The sequence below is a fragment of the Chrysemys picta genome, chromosome 3 (genome assembly GCF_011386835.1).
Source record: "Chrysemys picta bellii isolate R12L10 chromosome 3, ASM1138683v2, whole genome shotgun sequence".
In the NCBI taxonomy this organism is placed as follows: domain Eukaryota; kingdom Metazoa; phylum Chordata; order Testudines; family Emydidae; genus Chrysemys; species Chrysemys picta.
Window position 1 is genome coordinate 164,075,835 of NC_088793.1, and position 24,338 is coordinate 164,100,172.

The following is a 24,338-nucleotide window of genomic DNA, read 5'->3' on the forward strand; positions in this document are numbered from 1 at the left end:
ACTGAGCCAATGAGAAGGAATGAGTGAAAATCTAGTGGGGACCTCACAGCTGGGCTGTAGTTGCATCTGTCTTTCTCTACATTCATCTACCTCACTTCTTATTGAATCTTTCTCCTCTTAGCTCCTGTTCTATTCCTCACCACGCTATTTCTTGCCTTTCCTGCTATTTCACCCTTTCTTCACCTCTTTTCTTTCTGCTTCTCTTTTTTTACTACTTCCATTTCAGGCACTCTGATACGTATGGTGATAGGGTGCCCATATAGGGCGTGTCTTCACTAGCAAAGTTAAAGCTCTGTCACGGCAGCTTTAACGTGGCTGTGTCGTCGCGGCACCAGCACTGAGAGAGAGCTCTCCCAGTGCTCTAAAAGAACTACCTCCTCGAGGGGAGGGGACACTGGTGCACTGTCTACACTGCCACTTTACAGCGCTGAAACTTGCAGTGCTCAGAGGGGTGTTTTTTCACACCCCTGGGCGAGAAAGTTGCAGTGCTGTAAAGTGGCAGTGTAGATAAGGCCACAGGTAGGTAGACAGATGCGCCTTTCTTCTCCCAATCTCTTAATTCTTTCACAAGTACCTTCTTCTTCAAACCTGAATGGGCACTTTTGGGAACCTCATATCCCAGGAATGTCTATTTAACTTAGGAAGAAGAGATGACCAGATGTATTCATGCAGTAGAACATTTCTGCACGAGTGTTTATTTTTAATGATCAAACTTCCCTTTTGTATTTTAGATGCTTCTTCCATTCTGCAACCCTTACTCATACAATTAGTCTCATTAACATTAATTAGTATGAATGGACTAATTGCATGAGTAAAGGTTACAGGACTGTTTCAACAGAAAGCATAAGCAAGAAGGTAAATGCATGTACGATGCAGGATTTTGAAATATTCTGCAACATACCAAGCATTCATCATTCATTTTTAACAATTTCCAGAAATAAACAGGAAAACATTTACTGGCCATACATATAATGGCACAAAACTCCTGATTATACTCCTGCATAGGCTCAAAATCCAAAAATCAGGCACTGGGAACATAGCGTTTTTGACGTGGACTTCCTCCCAGATAGGGTGACCAGATGTCCTGATTTTATAGGGACAGTCCCGATATTTGGGGCTTTTTTTAATATAGGCCCCTATTACCCCCACTCCCGTCCCGATTTTTCACACTTGCTATCTGGCCACCCTACTCCCAGAAGATTTAATGGTGTACCATTTTGATAAAGCATTTCCCCCAGGAACAATGCTGCTTAAAATGGTGGCGGGCGGAAGGCGGGAGCAGGCAAAAAATATATCCCCAACATCTACACAAGAAAATCATACTCCTCTGAGATATATGCCTCCCACCAGACCACTGAGATTTTGTGCTTTCTGTAGAGTCCATGGAGAGAGGCTCCCCACTCCCCAGGATAGTCTCGGACAGATTAGAGAGGCAGGGATGTGAACTAAGTCAAATCCTTATGCTGTCTTGAGCTGTTTACTTCTTATTTTTTAAATTGAATTGCTGCTGCTCATCTGTTTCTCAGCCCAGGATTTGGTGTGTCACAAGTCACTTTCCTCTGAGGCACAGCCCAGGCACTTCCCTGCAGCCCACACCCTTATTTGGTATTGTTCCTGTCATGGTAGCAGCAGGAAATACGGGAATCAGGGAAGCAGGAGCTCATGAGGGTGATCCAGCTGGTGTAGTATGTGGAGTTTGCTTTCTCTGCTTACTGAGCCAGTCTGAGAGCCTGCTCTGGAATGCAATTCCCTCTCTCACTCAAACGCTGCTTAACCCTGGAAGAATCAGCTCCATTATGTTGATTAAACATGTCACAATGTTGCACACATTTTCTGATGATTTTTTTCTTTAGTTTTGAATTATTATTTTTTTAAACTCGCAGTTTGCCCTGTGCTTAATGGGAATCATATCTGCTTAACTGATGGTTTTCAGTTTGCAATAAAAACACAGGATTTGGTTCTCCTCTCACATTGATGTAAGTCAGGAACAATTCCAGCGCAGCCAGTGAAATTACATAAGTATAAAACTAGAGTTAGAGGAAAGTCAGGTCCACAGCATTCTGTTTCTGAAGTATTTTTTATTGTTTTTTACTTAGCTTGCATGTACAAATATATACAAAATAATAATAGTTTAATGCTATTTTATGTTTATTCCATGTTATATGTTTAATTCATTCTGGGAATACTTGTATTTGTTACGGCTTGCATGCAGAAAATTCAGAAATTTTCTGGGATGTTAAAAAATATTCATTAACATAAAACATGATTTTTTTTTCATATGGATCATGCTATTCCCAAAGTCTCAATTTTGCACCCTTCATTGAAGGACTTGCTGAGTAAAACAAACAATTATTAATGTAAAAAATATAAATACAATTTCAGAAAATTATCTTTAGAATTGTTGAATATTCTTTTAATAGAGCTTTCCTTGTCAAACTGTGAATTGTCAGTAAAGCCAGTTGTCTTCCAATAGCCAGATGTGTAAAACTGAAATACCTTTATAACATTTAATTAGCAAGGAAGCTAAGTTTTCTCCAGGAGAGTTTGTAAAGCAGTTCAACTCTACCTTAGAGCTAACTTTAGCAACTGTTTTGTTGTTATACTAATCAGACTGGTTTTGGTTGGAAAAAGTACATTTTATAGCTATGCGTTGTTCATGAAGCTGAGGGGAAATATGCAATGTGTAGAGCCTATGCCAGTTCATAAATTAATGATGGTCACAACAATGCTTTTCTTGAGTGCATTTCACATACAGTGAATTGTTGTGTAGGATGAATCATCATGTTTATTGATGTGATGGATAACAATTTCTTGGAAAAAAATAATCCGGCTGTATCAATCAACCTGTCTGTGTGTGTCTTAAATATATATAATTAATTTGATGTGATTTAATCATCTCAGAAATATCAGATTGATTTGCTTTGTATTGGTGCTGAATATTGCAGCGTACTTGGTGGCTGCATTGTGCAATGGGGCCATCAGAAACAAACTGAGTTCTGCAATCATGTTATTAGTCAGGATTTGCAATGGCCTGACATTCAGAACAAACAAATACCAAATCTGAGACATTTAGGAAGGGAAGATTTCCCCCACGGCCATCTTTTTTGGATTCAATACATTATTAAGCTAAATATAAACAAGATTTTAAAAAGTACAGTCTGAAGTAAATTCTTATTTCCCTTTTTCATAGATTTAGCAGTTTTTACGCCACACCAGTTCTTGCTCACTGCATGCACGCTTGTTGGCTGTACAAACAGTTCCCAGGTCACCTTGTGTACAGCACAGCTGCCACCAGCTCACGTAGATGCCCCAGTCCTGACTGCTTTGGATTCCAGAACGATATATGTACAGTAAGTACAGATTTTCTCTTTCCTGACAGCACAATGGTGTATCCGTTTATGCAAGAATCCCAGTGAGTTCAATCAGGGAAAGGGTTTGTGACATAAAATTAAATTTATTATGATTAAATGCACAGAAGTGATTAGTTTAGTGGTTCTGTGAACCTTTGATTATCACTTGCCAACTTAATTTCCATTTTGTCTTTACGCAATCAGGATAACCTACATATGGGCATAGCCTCAGTGCAAACTTCAGTGCAGGAAAAATGTGCTGGTGATATGACAGTTTTGTAGCTCTTACATTACATGTGTTGTTGTAATCATTTATCTATTGAGTACAAATATTGCATTAAAGAAGTCTTTAAAAAAGTACTTGCTCTTTCAGACAGCTACATAGACGACAGCTTTAATGTGTGGCTTGATCATTTTCAGTACTTTTAAATGGATTTCATTTTACAGTTGTACAAATACACTATGTTCAAACTCATTTAAAAAAAACTCCACATTTCAATTATAATGTGAATCATGATTGAATATAATGGTGTGTTGCTTTTATTTCCAGATGGAAAGAACCAGTAGAAGTAAATGGAATTCTGAACTGCTATATATTGTATGTGGCCAGTAGTGAGCAAAATTTTACAAATTGGAACATAATCTATAACAACACAGAGGTTTTTCTGGATTACACTATCCAGCAGCTTTTCCCGGGTACTGAATACCACATAAAGCTAGCGGTAAGTTTTAAAGACCTGCAATGGGAGAGAAAAATGGTGAAATTCAGTCTGTTTATTGTTAACACCTCATATTCATAGATATCTCATTTGGCTATGTTATTTAACCTTTTTATTTTTTTGATCTAAAGGCAGTCAGAAAGAGGAAAAATAACAAATGCTCAACATCACCAATGATCTTGCATCCAATACAGGGCTACAGGGAATTTATTTCATTTGTTTAATGACCAGGTTTTGTCTAAAATATTGTACATATTTTATAAAAGGGAAGATCAAAAGTAACTAAGAGATTTAGGAGCACAAGTCCCATTGACTTTCAAGAGCAGAATATTTGAAATTGGCCACCTAAAGCTTCACATCTGTTCAGATCTTGCTCCAAGAGAGCCTTACCTTTCACCATAAAGCCTCATAAACAAAGGAGTATGTTCGGGTGACACATAAATAGTTTGTGCAGAAAAAAATAGAAGCTTTTTCTTGTTTGATTTTTAAGTCTTTGAAAAGACCTTAATATTTTCATTGTAGTTTTTGTTCAGTAGTTTCTTTTGTTTTTTAACGAAATAGAACACTTTAGGTTCAATAGAACAACAGAAAACATCTGAATATAAACATGAGATTGTCCCTATTTGTTTTAAATACACTCTTCATTTTATAGCAATACTATATAAGGATATTTGCTTTGATAAATGCCATAGAAAAATATTCTGCTCTTGATTATGAATAAATTTACATTTATGTAGACTCTGTGTATGCATTCATTTTACTTAACATGCTTTGAATGTTCTAAATAGTATACCACAAAGAAAATAAACTACCTTCAAGTAACAAGGAATTGACTCAAACCTGCAAAACCAAGGACATTCAGTTTAATTAAGGCTAAGAAACCATTTTGGATTGAACTGTTTTGTGACTAGGCATTCTACCCCAGTAAATTGTATGGCATGCACTTTTGAAAATTTTACCCCAAATCAATTTTTGTCAGAACTTTTGAGTGGAAAAATGTGTCTGAATGTTATTGCCTACTTTACAGCATCTAACACGCTGATCAAAGGTTCTAGAAATACGTCAGCACATTAGAATGAATTAATGTGGAACACACCATATTTTAAATGTGAATGGCCTTGCTTTTATTGATTTATGTCATGGACCATATGCATAGCCGCCTGAGCTACAAAAGTCATGGATCCATGTTGTCCAAAATGCACGTTACAGGAAAGGCAGGCCTGATGTGGAGGACCACAAAACAAAAATGCCCCTGTGCCACAACTGAGAATACTGGAACCAGTGAGGGAGTGAAGAACTCAGGAAGATGAGCTCTCTGACAACTTGTACCTGGGATGAGGGCCGGCTCTGGCTTTTTGGCCGCCCCAAGCCAAAAAAAAGAAACAAAAAATGGGGCGGCCAGAACGGCAAAGCAAAAAAAAAACCTGCCGCGTGGCCGGAGCGCGAGTGCAGGGGAACCAGCTAGCGGGGGGGAGGGGGAGGGAGCGGGCGGGAGAGAGAGAGAAGGGGGCAGCCAGGGCTACAGCGGGGCGTGGCCACATGGCCCTTCCCGCTGTACCGCACCGCCTGCCGGGAGGGCTCCGCTCCGGTCGGCGGGGAGGGAAGGACGAGGACTGTCCTGCCAGGCTTGCTGCAGGGCGTTCCGGTCCTCCGCGCCGCCGCTCCCTACAGGGCGACCGGAGTGGAACAAAAAAAAAAAAAAGCGGCCGTGCTGCCCTAGGATTGGGCGGAATGCCGCCTCATTCAATCTGCCGCCCCAAGCACCAGCTTGCTCGGCTGGTGCCTGGAGCCGGCCCTGCCTGTGGTATGCTTGCTTCTTAAGTTCTTCATGAAGCTAGTAGGTGTTAATCCATGTCATGGATAGTGTGTGGCTGTGGGTAGGGGACTAACACATAGTGGTTCAATCCCTGAAATGTTTTTCTAATCAACACCACCAACATTTTCCTGGGTATTTAAGCTAGGTTTGGGATTGTGCTAGTGGGGAAATCTTCTGGCAGTGAGAAGTTCAGGGACCTCTTCCTTTCTCTCTGTCTCTCATTTTCTCTCTCTTTAACAAATATTTGAGGGTGAGCCACATAGTCCCATTTCATGCTTTTTTCTGGCTGACTGGCAAAACAAAGCAGGCAGCAATTGGGGAATACAATGCACCTGGGCTGTTACTGCTTTGAGCTTCTTCCTCAACAGATTGAATGTTAATCAGCTGACTAAGAACCTGATGTGTCACATTATCAGTGGCTTCCCACTAATACAGGGCTTGATCCAAAGCCTTAGAAATTATGGGTCTGTACTAATGCCCACTGTAGTCAATGGAACGATCCCCAGTAACTCCAATGGGCATTAGTACAGACCCATAATTTCTAAGACCCAGTGCATAGGAAAGGATCTGCACAGATTGCCCAAACAGGTGTATGATGGTCACCGAAACTGGGATATTTCATACTTGAATTGTGAGTGTCAGATACAGCTGTAGAGCAGAAGAAGCCCTGTTGGAGAGGAGTACTAGAGACTACAAATCTGAATGGTAAAGGAAAAGGATAAAACAATTTAAACTCAAAGCTGGCCTAGCTGAAAATTGATATACCATAATCTGTTGAAGAAAGTCCTCTAAAATCAATTAAATATCTGTATTTTACACCATCTCATTGGAGTAAACACTAATTTTGGACTTTTCTGAAAACCATGGTTTGTTCTTTTGCATTCCCTTTGGAGGGCAAGTTGAACATTGTGCTCAAATTCTACAGTTGCTCTGGATTGCAAAATTCCCAGTGAAATGAATACATCCTGTGTGCGTATGACACAGCCTGAATGGGCAACTCGCTGATGACCTGTTTACGCTCCTGTTGACATTGCTGATGTTGTGAGTACACAGAGCAGGAAGTGACTATGAAAGCAGATTAATTCCTTCCCATTTTAAAACACAGAGGAAAGTGAGGAAATCTGCGCACAATGGATTCAAATGGAATTACTCCATATTGAAAGGAAATCTGACTGCCATGAGTGTTCATTTGGAGCAAGATCAGGCCTTTTGTTTTTATTTGGGGACTGATACTGCAAGCAGGATTACTCACATCCTTAGACACTGTCTATTCCCATTTCCAGTGGGGCTATTCACATAAAGTTAAGAACATGGGAAAATCTTTGCAGGATTGGGGCCTTGATTTGTTGTCTTATTACTTTTAATTTTTCAAATTAAAAACATCCTCTGTTGAAATGTTTGTATGTTAACACAACAGGCTTTAAAATGGCTTCCTTATGGGCTTTTCAAAATATTGATTGCATAAATGCTTATTTACTAACATTTCAAAATGCTTTCATTGTGGTTTATTAGGTAAATACCTAACTGAATTTCTAAAAACCAAACAAAACCCCCTCTGATTTACTTAATCTACTACAAAGTCAGCCAGATCCTGTGGCTTCTACTCCTATGAGAAGCCCTGCTCCTGCTAATAGTCCCAGGGCCAGTAATGGGGCTACCATGAGTAAGGATTGCAGAATCAGGCCCACAGTTTATTGTATAAATATATAGGGAGAGAACATAAAAAAGTCTATTATATAAGTTAATATGCACAGTTTCTTGTATGTCAAGAGTGTTGTCTCATGATCAAGCAAAATGTGAAAATCATGTAATGAGCTGATCTCTGCTGGCAACTAAAATACAAACGATTCGACCTCCTTATCCATTAAGATGCACTCAGCAACTGTTATGTATTGATTTATTATAAATTAATTTTTTCACTTTTTAATTGCATTTGAAAACTACTAGTCAGTGCGCGCCCATGAAGTACAAGAATATCCTGATGGTAATTTCTTTTTCCTGTGGCTATTCATTGAAAGATATATTTTTTTCTTTCTAAGTGCAGCACTAGCCAGTCAGTATTTCCCTGTCTGAAGGTTCTGAGTGCACATTATTCAATTACAAGGAGAGTTGTGCTACTGTAAATGATATATACTGTACATATATACTGTAATTTTCTTTAACTATTGCATTGAGAGCAATGGAATTTTAATCATCATCATGACTTACATTCAAATTTAAAATACTGTAAGTTCAGCATTAGCGTTAGGCTTCATCCTTATGGTACCTAAAGACTATCTAAAGATACATATAATCAAGTAGGATATTTTTTATATGAGGGAATATCTTTATTCCAGGAGGGGGGAAAAAGCCCTATACGATTGTGAAAAGTGCATGCCTTCCTGTGAAATGCACAAGCTTTATTAATTTCTGAGGAGTAAAATTACAAATCTTTACAAAAATTGATTTCTAACCTTTTTATTTTGGCATCACTTTGGAGTATATTTATTTGCTGTGTTTGATGTTTTAAGGCTTGTACTGGAGGTGGATGTACAATAAGTGAAGCTAGCGTAGCTATAACAGATGAGAGTACACCAGAAGGTGTTCCTGCTCCAAAAGCCCAGTCATATTCATCTGACTCCTTTAACATCTCATGGACTAAGCCTGAGTATCCGAATGGTAAGTGAACTCTTTTAGCCTCAAGTTAAAAAGATGATTAGTAAAGGTAAATTAATATTCTAAATGGCAGCTTATATGTGGTGCTTAATTTTTAATGACCATTTTAGCACATAAAATACCTGAGATAGTATCATTGTCTGTAGCTAGGAGATTGTGGCTTTCAACCTAGCACACAATTTCAGTAGCTCAAAAGTGCTCCCTTTTGATAGTTCTTGTGTATTGCATCTTATTGCTTAATGTTTTCCAGAACAATTTAGCTGACGAAATGGATATGCTTTGAGCATGATCGTATAGGGTCTGCATTGTACCTTCTAATAAAGCATTCATTTTTGATACAATTAATATTTTTAATTATCAGATTAATTCCTTAATATACTTGTTCTTATCTTCTTGTATTTGTTCTTAAAAATCATTTCATTTTATGTACTCACCTTGAGAGAGACAATACACCTGCACTGGTGTTGAAGTTTGATAATACAATTATTATAATTTGGACCATTTTCTCTGTGTGTTGTGTACATGTCTTAACTTTTAGGGCAATTGGATATTTTTAAAGATGTGAAAATGGGACTTTCATTTCCCTGATTTCATAGCTTTATGCCTATCCCATTCAAATAGGAACACAGAAGGATACCCAGAAATCACTGAAACTGAGTGCAAAACATTTAAAAGAATTGATATTATTATGCCTTTCATAATCAAAATATAACACTGACACATATCAAGTATTATGAATTGTAAAATAACACGAATTTCATTTTTCCTCCTGCAGGTTTGCCTCTGATTCCTGTTTTAGAACAGCATACCCAATACGCATATAGTTTGGTTTCAAAGGTTCAGATTTTTAAAGGTATTTAGGTGTTGCAGTACTCAGAGATGCTCCTACATACCTAAATCCCTTTTGAAAATCAGAGCTATGCTCCTTAAATGAGTTAGGCATTGCAGTGCTGAGAACCACAACACCTCCTTACCTTTAGTAATCTGGCCAAAGCACTTTGAGCAAAATATAAGTAATTAGGAATTTTTAAGATTTATTTTTTAATATTTTGTATTGTCAGACTTGCTGTAGATGTGGAAGAAAATGTTCATAGGCCATTAGGATGATTTAGATTACCATTCCTTTTATGTTGTTAGTTTTTTTTTGTTATTTATGATCATGTGGGCCTGATCCTGCAACATTCTTTGTGGCCCAATAAGGCACTGAAGCCTTATTGAATGCCATCAATGTATTTGGTACAAAATTTCGAGGAAGAAATAGGAGGAAAAATGTAAACCACTTATGTGACTTTGGGCCTCAGTCCCACTGATTTTTTTGATGGGACATTTTTGATAATTCTACCCACAGCGCCTGTCATGTAGTGCTTGCAGTCAAGGATCCAATCCTGCTATCCTTGCTCTGTTAAAACTTTGACTGAAATCAATGGGAGTTTCAATTCATTTGCAAGGCAGGATCAGGCCTTATGTTTTTAATTAATCAATCTCCATCACATTTTATTTAAATTGTGTGGAAAATAATTGGATGGTTGTGAGGAGATGGCTACAATATACACAGACCTTAGGCTGTTTCTACTACAGCAATTATTGTTTGTAGTATGGCTCAATTTTTACTCTAAGAGCACAATGAATGGTTGGGTACTAAAGCTATGGAACCAAACACAGACCTAGTAAATGCTTTGGGGAGTTCCACAGTGGTTGGAGGATGGAAGTCTTCTACCCCCAGTCCCAGTCAGCCCTCGGAGGCTGAAGGCCTCAGGAGCCTATGTAACTACACTGTCCTCCTACTCAGAGGAGCTTTGGCCAGTGTATATATGCAGTTGCACCCCAAAAATCCTTCCTGGAGCCTGCTCTTCCACCTCAACCTCCTGGAGCTGTGCTCCACAGCACACAAGGATCCTCCCATGTGTGCTTCTCCCTCTTTTCCTGACCCCTGCACAATAGAACTGTATATTTTACACTGTTTTCAGAGCCTTCTATGGCCATGGAGTCAGCATGGGTGGTTTTTACCCTCAGCAGGGAAAGGCTCTATACAGAGGTGTAGATGGTGCAGATGTTGTTGGCAGTGGAATGCAGGGATGGTGGGCTGGGTGAGGGGTGTAGAGAAGGGCTGCTCTATGGTCAAAGTTAGCAGCCAGACTTAGCCAGAATCCCTCCTGTCCGCTCCTGGGGAGAGAATACTAGACTGGTAGCCCTGCCACAGTGTGAACTGGTGTGCTTCCCTCTTTTCTTTTCATTGGCTGGCTAGAAGAAGAAAGAGGTGCTACCCCTTTTCAGGCAGCTGGCACCCACAAGGGTGTTAGCAGGGAGTAGGGCCTGTGCTCCTTTGCCACATTGTAGTTGTCACTTGCACTGCAGTGAAGGGGTCTCCTCCTTTGTCCATCCATTGAGGGACTAACTAGTCTGGGCCTGAATCCTGATGTGAATTTTGTTGTTCTACTATTCCTTCTTTTCTATCTTTGTCTTATTTTTGGAAGGCTAATTGAAAACAAAACTGTGTCATCTCAGGAAAATTTGAGTCACCCAGGAGCTCTGTGTTATACATTTTCAACAAATCTTTTGGGCTGGCTAGTGAGCACTTCATTCAGTAACACTAGTTGTGCTAGCATTTTCAAATTGTGTGGTAGGTTAAAGAAGATCTCAGGTGAAAGGGATCTTAGCTCAATTCAAATAAGTGAAATAAACAGCACAGAGGCACTTTACTTTAGCCATTCCTTCTTCCCAGTATTAGTGTCTGCTCTGGCCTCTGCTCAAGGTTATAGGTTGAAAAAGGTTGTAGGTTGGGCTCAGTAGTTTTTTGTTTGCGGGGGCATGCATCCCGTTTTCCTTTGATTCATTGATTCAGATCCCCTGAGTTTTGAGCTACTATATTCAATTCAAACCACTGAGTTTGGCTTGGTTTCAGATTAAAACCACGAGAAACTGCCAAGGTTTGTATATGTCCATCCTACACTATAAATTGGGATCTCCCTAGTAGATCTCAGGAGTCTCCTTTTATCTTCCCACTGTCTTCTACCCTAAATGGGTTAAGGAGTCATTACATCATGAGGACCCAGGAAATCCATTAGGTGCCATTGAATGGAGTTGGGCAGGCAGATCGGCTGCTGCCTTTATGATATCCTTTGAATTAGATGGAGTGGACTTTGCTTTTCCCTTGTAAGATGATAGATCGGGGATCGGCAATCTTTGGCATGCAGTCCGTCAGTGAAATCTGATAGCGGGCCGGGACGGTTTGTTTACCTGCAGCATCCACAGGTTTGGCCAATCACAGCTCCCACTGGCCGCGGTTCACCGTTCCAGGCCAATGGGGGCTGCGGGAAGCGACATGGGCCGAGGGATGTGCTGGCCGCCGCTTCCTGCTGCCCCCATTGGGCTGGAATGGCAAACCTCGACCAGTGGGAGCTGCGATTGGCCGAACCTGTGGACACTGCCGGTAAACAAACCGTCCTAGCCCGCCAGCAGATTTCCCTGATGGGCTGCGTGCCAAAGGTTGCTGATCCCTGCGATAAATGGTGAAAAGACTGCCTCTGCCTCTGAGTTTCCATGGAGAAGGAAAGAGGGGCTGTAAATGCAACCTTTGAAGACACTGGTGGTGAGCAGAATTGTAGTCTATCAGGCTTGCCCACAGAACATAACCCTGGGTAAAATGAGAAGAAACAGGGGCTTTGAAGTGTGTTTGGTGAGTGAGGATCCAGTGATGAAAGAGTTTCTTATCACAGCCTGGAAACTGAGTCTTCGTTTCAGTCAAATTTGGACTCAGATTCTGGTGAACATGGGCACAGTGTCATTAAGACTGGACCCAGTTTTGACAAAAGGCTTTCTGGCAAAGGGTCTAAGTTTCAGGTTTATGATGAATCCTTACAGTAGGTGACAAGTTGGGGAAATGATACTGCTGCGTATGACATTTGTAGAACCAAACACACAGTTATTTATTCTTTTATTCAAACTTGGAAGCAAAAACAAAATAGGTGAACTGAGATGCATTGTACGACAGAAGGCCCTTTCTGCCACCCCTTTCATTTATGTGTAGTGTAGTCAGCATGACTGATTTGTTCAGGGCAGGATGTACGGAGGCAAGTTTGGTTACATTAGGCATAAGAGGCTCTGTTTAGTTAATCTGGGAGCTAGCATGCTGCTTGTGCTAGTGGCCTCAACAAAGAATCCACTCTATATTCATTAGAACCAAGTCTTGTCTTGCCTTTACTAGATCAGTTATTTAATTTCCTTTTATCGAAGACAGTCACATATTCTTTTCTATTAATTTTTTTGAAAATTCCCTTTTGTCTGATAATTATCCTTAAATTGTAAGCCCCTCAGGGCAGTGCCTATGTATGTGTACGCTGCATACAAAGAGTGGGGACCTGATCCAGATTGCAGCCTCTAGGCCCTCTTGTAATGAAAATATGAAATAATAATAATAATAAATTATACGAAATTACTCAGTGCACCCCATTACATTTGACTAATCTCGTACTTGAGCCTGAAAACATTAAGCAAGGGAGAAAGTTTACTCATTTTGAAATTAATTGAACTATTCATGTGAGTAAAGGTACATTTTTGCAAGATTTGACCCCTAGTTTATATTCTAATCAGAACCGTTCTTAGCACTTACATATAGTAGTTCTTTTCATCTTCAAACTCAAAGGTCAAACTGAGTCATGGCACTCTGATATATAAGCACTTCTCTGATGCCCCACCATCTTCTCCATAATTGAAGGTTTTGTTTAATAATAAAATAAAATAAAATAAAATAAAGGGTGAAATCCTGGCCCATTGAAGTCCATGGAGAAACTCCAGTTGACTTCAGTGGAGTCAGGATTTTAACCTATCCTGGCTAGACTTATGACTGAGACTAAAACTGCCCCTTTTCATGGCCAGTGTGTGTTAAGTGAAGCCCAACGATGACAACGAACATATTAACATTAACTGTTTGCTGATCATTTTAGCAGATTAGCAGAAATATTTGGCAATTCTGGATTAATAGGCAAATTTGCCGTCAGGCTTTGAACCTGTATTCAGTGTGCTTTATAGACGGTCACTAACTAATCTTCATAACAGCCCTGTGAGATAGGTAGGGACTTATATTATTGCAATTTCACAAGGAAAAAAGTGGAAACAGAGGGAAGATAGGTTAAGTTACTTACCCCAGGCTACAAAGGGAATTATTGTCTGATTTAGAATGAGAACTTGAGTTTCTGACCCAGCACCTAGAATCCAGACCACTGATACACCTAAGCTCTCTCCATTCTCAAACTCACTTTTTCTTCTTTGCACAGAAAATTACAGAGTTAAAAAAGGCCCCTGTAAAACAGAAGCATTTATTTGAACGTGAACATTAAAATCAGGAGATAATGCATCGGCTTTATTAAAAAGACAATTGTTTTCTGACAGTATTCAGAGACATACCAGAAGTTCATATTATATTTTGGAAAGTTGATTTTCATAGTGCGTATGCTGTACGGTGTTGTTCTTGCAGGTATAATTTAAAATACTGGTCCAGTTAATGAATGATGAATTATAGTGGAGATCCTATAGAGGTACTTATGACACCATTGATAATACCAAATGAGTTTGTGATTAATGCTATTACAATAAATACCAAATAAATTAATAATGCTTATGCCATTATTTTTAAGTGTTAGTGGTATTCATATAAGTACTTAAAGTTCTTCTATTTCTTTTCCTGTATAATACACCCTAAATGCCAAGGTTTAAGACATTTAAGACTGTCCTGGGCAATTTTAATTTAAATGCCCTTCTTCTGAAGTAAATTCAAGATATTTTGTATTTATGTTAACTTGTTTATTTATTGTAGGCCAAATACAGATATGCGTTAGTTCTCTTTACACGGTGAAACCTCCCATAGAATCCCAGAGGAGTTTTGCCTCAAGCAGGAGGTCAAAATGTGGTGTGATTAGTTTGAGTAGAGTTCCCAAGTTTTGTTCACATGACTCCTGTCTCTGTCCTGGGTTCAAGCTCTTACTTTTCTGGGGCAAAAGGAATCAAGAAGTTCAGTTCATCAGTTTAGCATACACATCTCTGACTAGTTTAGAGTACATATCTGTGAAGTACAACACTTCAGTGTTTCAAAGAAACGCACCAGTTTTTATTCACTTTTATTTATTTCCTCAATCAACTGAGAGGCACAGTCTCTTCTCAGTTTCAAACACAGTCTTCAGTGTAAATTCAGACAATTCAATTTTGAGGGAAGCATAAATGTACTGAGATTATTCAACAATATGAAGGCTGTTTTCCCTTTTTAATTGAAGCCTCAGGTATATCCTGCACATGGGTTCAGATCAGCCACATTCAGCATATCCAAACATGGTTGCACTATACGGGGTGGGGGGAGAGTAATCCTCTGGAATATTTTGACTGCAGCATTGCAAAAACCATTTGTAGTCACTGTGGGCCTGATTTTCACAAATGCTGAGCCCCCACAAATCCAGTTCAAATCAGGGAGCTACAGATGCTGAGCACCTTGGAGCACTGGACTATATTCATTTCATGCTCCTTACCCCACCACCCTCAGTTTGATTCTTATGCTAAAATTGCTTAACAATTGTGAAATAATTAATAATTCCTCAATAATCACAAAAAGCTTCATTCTTATGCACAACAGAATTAACAATAGGCTAAATTAAGTGAGTGCTACTTTTGAAAAATGGACCTAAAATGTATTTACGTTTACCCTTTACTATTCCTTATTGTATTTGAATGGAAATTACTGCAACCACTTTGGTAAATTTAGCTATACTTGTTTTTAATGGTACCTATTGAATTTAAATTTATTCATGTTAGAGTCCTCATTTATGTTTGTCAGCCCATTAAATGTCTTTGGAAATGTGGTGTGACCAACCTCAAATTCGTCTGAGGGTCACAGAGTGGTTCTCTGATGTTTGAATGAGCCTGAGTGAAGTGGAAATCAGGCAAACCTAAGTGGTGTCAGCTAAGTTTTCCTTTGAATCTGGCACTGAAACCAAAATTTGTAGTTTAAACCTATGCAATCTGACATTAGAAAAGCTTCACACAGAGCCCTGCATATCACAGCTGTTGAGTTTCACGTAGTTCTAGGTGTGAGGTTATCTGCTGAAGCGGCACATGTACAGTTTAGGGGATGGTAGTATCCGGCCATACAGCTTCCCAATTAATCCTGTGGAAATTCTTTAAAAAGGTGCAAGAGTAGGCATGTCAAAGTTGAGTGCTGGAACACTGTGGAGGGCTCTTTAAGACTCAATGTGTGCATAGAACAAATCTTACTTTTACTTTTTCCTAGGAATATGGTGCATATTACAGATTTAGAACTACAGCAGGGCAACAAGACTATTTGCGAATTTGGGTTGAATTCAGCAAATTGTTCAGCCAAAAACAAAAAACAAAACTGAAAATAAAAAATTCAGAAATGCCAGAATGAACCAGTTTGAAAATGTCGTTACAGTTCCATGTTTCATTTTGAAATGTTGTTTCAATTTGATACTTTCTTTCAAAATGCCGTTGCCATTTAATCTGAGCAAATTTTTTGTTTGTCTTTTGTTTTGGTGAGGAAAAAAAAATCACATTTGACTTTTTTTTCCTGGTTTGAGGGGACCCTAAACTGAAAAATCAGTTAGTCACGCAGGTGTATTTGAACTCAGCTGTGATCATATGGAAACATAAAATGTCCATATGAAACAAACCAGCATGTTGCATGATGTTTAAGGCACCAAGATTGGCTGGAGTAAGAATTTTCCACCCTCTCACCCACTCTGCCTGCTGCAATTCACTGTTTTCCTATGGGGAATGACCCCAATTTTGGAGGATCGGTGCCCCTGTTGAACAAAGGGTCAGTACTATAGCTCTGTGAAATACTCAAACCCACTTTAATAGTAGCTTTGAATTTGAGGTTCACTGTGTTTGCAAACCTCAGCCTATTGCTATAGTCCTATGAGATGAGCATGGGTTGTCTGCATAGCAGACAAGCTAGAAAACTTCCTCTGAACTGGCCTTGGTTTCTCGTACGACCCTTTCCCCAGCTGCTCAACTGGCCTTTGGAGTCCACATTAAAATAGCTAAGATGGGGAGGAGGAGGAAGAAGGTATCCACATGTGAGGAGGAAAAGAGTAGTTAGGGGTGTGGATGGGATGCCCTTTGGAGGTTCCAATTGGTTGAACTCTAGATTGAAACAAACCTGTAAGGGGCTATTTTCTTCAGTTAATGAAAACCAAACTGCTGTGTACAGTTCTTTCACCCATTGATAAACTGAATTCTACAGGGTTCACACAGTCCTATTGTCCCCTTTGGACAAGTGAACACTTTGGGTTCCCTTAGACATGAGACCAGCAAATCCCTGCAATTTAGAGTTATCATCAGCAACACAACAACCTACACCCTCCCCTCAAAATATTGCTAATGCTAAGTCTAAGTGGCTGGAGATTTTATTCCTTTGATTTTAACAGGAGCACAGCCATTTTACTATAAGACCTTTTCTCTAATATACTCTGAAACAATATTATTTCATATTCTAAAAAATGAATTGACCAAAATAGGTACAAGGTAGGTTCTATTTAATCAAGCAGGTAAAAACTGTGATCTAGAAAAGGACAGATTAATAGTGGATCTAGTTCATTTGAGAATAGTGAACAGAAAGTCTACATGCCATTTGCCAACAAAAGGGAATTTCCCTAAGGTATTTAGTGTGACAGAATATATTTTCAGTCTGCTTATCATGCATCCTAAAGGTAATAGAGCTTTACATAAATATAGACTACAAGTGCTGACTATTTGAAATATTTTAGCATTAAAAATAGACCTTTTTTTAAAAAAAAGTAAGGAATTCTTGTGTATATATTCCATTGGAATGAAGGCTAAGGTCAATGTGATAGTTGAAGGGATTGTTCTTTTGGCCTTGGTCTGAGTTCTCCTTCAGCATTACATTTACAATGTAGATCACTATTTTTTCTAAGTCTGAAGGTGTTAGGATTTAAAATGGTTGCTATATATCTTTCATGTCTTTGTTTTAATCTACATGTGCATTTGCATGCAGAGTAGGCTGTGAAAGAGAATTGCCTCAACTTTCTCAGTTCTAAGATTGCCTTGACTGTTTTAGTTCAGAAACACGTCTATTATACCATGCTCTTTGGAGCAGTGTAAATTTTGTACAAAATGAATGCAGACTACTGGCCAGATTTTCAACATTTAAAGATGGAGAGTACGTTTTGTTTTACTGACATACGTGAATTGCTGCTACAGTTCCTGAAATCCTTTCAGTCGCTTAAAATATTAGTTAACACCATCTTGGTATTTTGTAGCTTTCAAGGTTTTTTCATCACGTACTTCTATTGTCACACAGGTATTAAGTTGACCCTGTTAAGTGTAACATTGTTTTTGTAGGTATTATTACTAGTTACGGATTGCATATGAATGACATTCTGATGCAGAACTCATCACAGCTAAGTTATTATGCTTATGGACTTGCTCCTTGGAGTCTGCATTCCTTCAGAGTCCAGGCATGTACTGCAAAAGGTTGTGCTTTGGGTCCATTGGTGAGTACCTCAATTTGCATTCTGGGAATGTAATAAATGTCAGATTGCAGTGAATATCAGAGTAAATGGTGATGATTCACTCTGGTCAGTACTAACCCATCTGGCAAAATGTGACATTTTATAAAAAATGCCATTTAAGAACTGCTAAGGATTTGATAGGTCATCACTAGGCACTGTTCCAAAATAGCACATAGGTACAGTAAAAGAAGTGACAGGGAGTTAAATGTGAGGCTGAAGCACGTATTATTGAAATTAAGTAGAGTTAATATGTTTAAAAGGTGTAGATGTGGTTTAACCTGATTTATAAGGACACACATAAAGAAAGAATTACTATTCCAGTAATGAGCAAAATTCTAGCTGCCTGACTGAAAGGGTTGAAGATACTTTGAGGATTATAGAAGACAAAACATGACAATACTACAAAAAAAAAGATATGCTAATTCACAAATGTTTTTAAATCCAAATCTGTGTTTAAAAGGAAAATATTTTATTAATCTGCTACAAAAAAAATCACTGGATTTGCAATTTAAGATTACATTAATATCAGTGTTGACATCTGAAAACAAGTCTTCTGAGACTTAAAACATTTATATGTTATTCTAGAACTTTAGAGAAGCTACTGGATTGATGAATCAGTATGGTTTTTGTAACACTGTAGCTGATTAATAACTTTCATAATAATTGCTCTGCCTGATTTTGTTTTAAATATTGCTAAAATGGTCCTTTATATTTTTCCAAGATTTAATTTTTCAGTAAAACTTACCCTCCCATATACTTGTTTTAACAATTTTTTAAAAAATAATTGTCTAGTTATTTTGACAACATTCTACCTATCACTCTGTATTTATATTAACATCAGACTTTCTAATGGCAATGAGCTGTGCTATATAAATATTACCTCAAAGTAAAACTTCAGGGTTTAATTTTTGCATTCTTATTTTTGGTCACATTCCTCATTTTCTTCCCAAGATTAGTTGCTGATAACATCATCTATCCATAGAACAGGGCTGAAGACTTTATAACCATTAAACATTTTATAGCTAAGACTGCTTTGATGGATATTTACTCTTAAAAGCATGAGTGGCTTTTTGCCAGTTTTTCTTATCTGTTTTTAAAAACTTCACATATACCAGAAATTTAAACTTCTTTTAGGAATTCAAACTCCAGAATAAATATCTAGATATTACATAATTCACACCTGTTCCACTGTGCAAATAGCACCATTAAACATGCGGTATCATAGAACCCCCTTTGCAGATCATATATAAAAAACATGTAATGCTAATTCAGTACATCAATGCCATCAAATATGCACTAAAATAAGGGGGAGACAAAACAATTATTTTTAAAAAAATGTTCACTTCTCCACTGAATTCCAAACACTGTCTTGACTTTCAGTACAATTCAAAGTAAGGGTTGCTCTAGCTGATATTCACTGCATCCCATGCTCAGTACACAAACTATTTTCCCAAGTCAGTGATCCATCTCTAATCACAGGAATTGAAGTACAATGTCTTTATTTAGAGCAACTCACCTAAATGCTGCCAGGAAGTTCGAGCACTACATCTTCATTTGATTTGTCTGAAAGATTTTTATATCAATTACAGTATAAATGCAACACTTTAAAAATACTTTGGCTCTTTGAGTACTCTAAATACTACAGGGGACATCTCCCAGTAGTAAACTGATATTATCCTTCCAGCTATTTTTGTTGCTGATCTTTTATTTAATGTGCCCTAATCGATTGAAGAGATGCTATGTGACTACCTTAAGCACCGGATTCCTCCAGCTTACATTTTCTGAAGGTAGCTGTGAAGATTTTAATCAGGTACTTGAGAGTTGCCAGTTGCATTTATCAATAAGGATTTGTTTTGTTTTAACTGCTTTTCATAGTGATTAAAATTTATTCAAGTGAAATATAAACCTAGAAAATATGTATTCCAAAATGTTTAATTTTAATTTCTTGCTAGCAAAGATCATGTAGAATCTGTACTAATTTTATCCTGCTGCTTTTGTTAAGCAAAAAGGCTGTTCTTGAGGAAATAAAGTTAGATTTTCTATTTGATTCAATAGGGGAATTCAGATACATCCTTACATGTAAAACTCTGCTGTTTTTGAAATGTACAAACCACTGCAAAAACAATCAGCACATGATGTAGAAAAATGAGAGAAATGAAGACAGTAGGGGGATGTCTTGACATTAATTTCATAATATAATGAAAGATAAATATGATTAATGATCAGTGAATGTTTCTATTCTCATCTCACTATTTAAAACATACTAATTTAACCTTTTTAGGCTAAATATATTTTTAGTATATTCTCCTAATCTACTTTGCCAAAAATATTTAGTACAATATAAACATTATTGTTACTTTACCCCTATTTTAGAATTTTTATTTGTATGGTTGAAGAGTATTTTTGTTACTTTGAAAATTATTATTAAAATACACCTGGAAATATCAAAAGACTTTGAATATAAGATAATGTGTAGAAAAAGAAACAGTGCTTGTGTTATACAGAAGTATTTACATACAGAGTGTCTATTGTTTACACAAATAGCGTCCCATTTAATGTGCATTTCCAGTATAGCCATAGTGTATGCTACAGATCATAGCTAGTATTTTTGTAGTAGTAGCATTTTATACATACTAGGTTTTTTTTCAATATGTGAGGAAAATAGGAGATGAAAAAAGACTTTATAATATTGCAACATGTTTTAAAATAACAAGATATAAATATGGTAAGGTACATGCAAGATTCAAAAGCTTTGGGATTTGGTGCAGATTACTTCATATACACAGAATTTTAGGAACTGCTTAAGCTTTTTGATAGAAGAAGATAATTATAGTGCAATACTGAAAATGAACCCCACCAATCACTCGCCTCTCACAGTCATGGCTACACTTTATAAGACAGAACCAATGCAATAAATTAAACAGTTAGATGTACACTCTGTGTGTCGTTGGGGGCATCAGCCTCTCACTCATAAGTCTGAGAACCAAGGCAGTCAGCTGGCCTCCAATTCTCTGAGGTGCTGGGGCTGCACGGCAACTTGCATTAGGCACTCAGTACATCACAGGATCTGACTTAGATTAGAAAGCACGGTATAGTGGAATCCTGTCATAAGGATTGATTTTGGGCAATCCCCATTTTGACTGCAATATCCAAATGCACACTCTGGTCCTGATCCAGCAAAGTACTGAAGCATTTGCTTATATTTAAGTCTGTGAGTAATCACATTGAATTCAGTGGGACTATTCACCTGTTTAAAGTTAAGCTTGTGCTTGAGTGCTTTACTGGATCAGAGAATATATAGAGGTCAGTAAACCAATGAACTTCCCAAACCAGATGTGCTAAGAAGTAAAATCACCATTTTACAAGGACAGAGAAAGTTCCTTTAGATGTCTTAATGCCAAAGCAGGTTTGACAGGATAAAATTGGCACTAAACAGCACACCCACAAACTGTAACATTCTTTATCTGAAGCTGAGTGCCATTCAGAAAAGGTATAAAAATCCTTTTCAACCTTAGAAAACACCAAATAAATTACGGGTGAGAAACAAACATGTCATCATAAATGAGAAATGTCTTTGGGACTGTAAAGTTTGAATCATGGCACTGTGAATAATGGCCACAAGCCGTGATTAATAAAACTGAATTCCACTGTAATTACAAATTTTTCATTTATTTATATAATGAAGCCCTAAGACTAAGATTTTTGTTTAAGATACAAGAATCTTAGTTTTAGGGCTTCATTATATAAGTAAATGCTAGCTCTCTTGTCAGCTTTTATTTTCTCTCAAAGGCTACTTATTATTTCAACTTAAATCTTCCAGGTTCTGGAGCTGGAAAGTTAGTAATGTAATTCTGTTTCTGAACCAAACTTATCTGAGGATACTCTTTCTCTGTCAAATATCTGTAGTAATATAGTAAGCAGACTTAAGCACATTTTTGTATTATAGTTATCTTTTAACATCAGCAAATTTAAGGGACCTTGTTCCCCTCTCTATCTTTTCCTGGGTCACAGAGCAAGATTCTTGCATTAGAATCAGGTGCCACTGCATTTTCAGGCTATCAGACAATAGTGGATTCCTTTCTTTCTTTCTTTCTTTCTTTCTTTCTTTCTTTCTTTCTTTCTTTCTTTCTTTCTTTCTTTCTTTCTTTTTCTCATCCTCTGATAAAATATTTCAAATGGGAGGCAAATCTGGGTGTGGTGAAGGAAAAGACATTATTTTTTAAAAACAATAGTATGCCACTGTTCAATTTTTTAATCAGGAAAACTTGCATTAAAATGTTTAATTGATTTAGTCAGTTATTTACAAACTACAGCAACAAACTCTACATGACTGTTAAATTTGCAGGTTGAAGCTCGTACAACTGAAGCTAGACCTGAAGGTACACTTGAAGTATTTGCCACTATTGATGGATCCAGAGGTGTACAAGTAAAATGGCTAGCTCCAAATAAACCTAATGGACAGTTAACCTATGCAGTCCTCGTCACTGGTATCTTCTATGCCAATCAAGGTATTTTCTTTATAGTACATCTAATCTTACCATTATAATAATAATAAACTTAAAACAGTAGAATTCTGTTGGGTTTTTTTTCAAGTATTTCTTTAGTAGTGAATTTTAATTTTCTGCCACTATCTTTAAGTTGTTGATTTGAGAGAGAGAGAGAGAGAGAGAGAGAGAGAGAGAGAGACACACACACAAATAAGTGGTTGATCGTTTTAGTAATATAATGATATATTCCTGCAATTGCATATGGTACTTTACAGTAGAACCAACACATATATGGGCAAGAAAAGACAAGATCCTTGCCTAAAAATCTCTCAATTTAAAGATACAAACAAGGGCTCTGATCTTGCAACCTTTACTCAGACAAGTAGTCCTTATTCACACAATATCAGTATGTTCGCTTTTGTGAGTAAGAGTGACTCACAGGAATAAGGTTTGCAGGTTTGGGTTTGTGTACAGTACAATTCATACAAGCAATGATAAAGAGGTATTGCTTAGATTAGCAAGGCAACTTTCTGTTTTTAAGGAGAACATTTTTTAAGAGTAGTACCTACTGACATCAGTCACTTATTCTTTTCAAAAATATTTGAATAAAAATTGTAGATTTATTTTGTTTAACAAAACAGTTTCAACCCATGAAATAAAAAATGGGTGAACGGTGATCTTAATCTCTTCTAATGTACATTAAGGGCAATTATCTTGTCTCTCTACTGCATTTGCACTTTCTGTAGTTATTTATACCAGTGCAAAGTGATACAGTGTGGGTGTAAAATTCTACCAGATCAGACTGGTGTTTTACAATCACTTTGCATATTTGTAAAGGAATATACAAGACACAACTAACTGTAACCAGGGCAATTGCTTAATGCTCTACATTGAATGCATGCTTTTCAAGCAATTGCGCAGTGCAACAACTTAGGTACAATTCTGTAACAACTTATTATAAAATACACGAGCAATGAATAATAAACATTGACAAAAATGTATGTGCATGTTTACTATGTTAATTCAAGCTATCAAGCCTCTTTTAAGGTATAATAAAATATCAAACACAAATAACATTTATAAATTCTACCTTAATATCAAATGTTGTCATTAATTTTTATTGTCTTTTAAATTATGATTGTTGTAAGGTATCTGTAAAAGTATTTCTGGTGATATTGATAATTGTGAAAAAAACTCTGCTGAAAAACAATGTTCAGATGATAGTTATTTACTCTGTGCTAATCCTTCTATGTACTGTAGGCAAATAAAATTTAATCGGTATCCTAAGCGCAGTAATACACGTGATGCTGAATCACTGATGGCTTTATAAGTTGTCTTTTTTTAAATAATCAAAGTAAAAACAGTTTGATTCTTGCAGTATTGCCAATAAAGAAAAATACGTACTGCAATTTCTGTCCTCTGAGAGGAAGTATATAAATGCACTTGTTTGTGTAGATGTTTGAGAAGCATATGTGCTGAAGAGTTTAATGTGTGGTAGGCAGTCTCAGCTGACCCCTCACAAAAGCCCTTTTTTATGCAATGAAGGCTTTGATGTATTCTGCTGTGAACCACTTGTAAGATTATGAGGTGAAGGAGTGATGATCGATTTGAAAAAAAGGAGCAACATTTTGGCTGGACCCATGACAGCACAGCCATTTCCGCTAAGGCAGCAGGGTGAATAATGCAAAAGCCATATTCCCCTTGTGTTTAATCTTGCATTGTTTTTGCAGAGAAAATTTCTGCTTGCCTTCTAAGTCATGTCATCCTCGGTTGTC

At 37.5% G+C, this 24,338-nt stretch overlaps 1 protein-coding gene across 1 annotated transcript in view; it reads left to right on the plus strand.

The window, feature by feature from the left end:
* Nucleotides 1-24,338, plus strand: part of USH2A (usherin) — a 584,327-nt gene that overhangs the window by 320,697 nt on the left and 239,292 nt on the right. Inside the window, exons 34-38 of the mRNA XM_065589441.1 lie at nucleotides 3,191-3,350; nucleotides 3,901-4,072; nucleotides 8,396-8,543; nucleotides 17,907-18,058; nucleotides 22,422-22,584. Of these exons, the coding sequence (XP_065445513.1) occupies nucleotides 3,191-3,350; nucleotides 3,901-4,072; nucleotides 8,396-8,543; nucleotides 17,907-18,058; nucleotides 22,422-22,584 (795 nt within the window). The remainder of the gene's footprint in view (nucleotides 1-3,190; nucleotides 3,351-3,900; nucleotides 4,073-8,395; nucleotides 8,544-17,906; nucleotides 18,059-22,421; nucleotides 22,585-24,338) is intronic.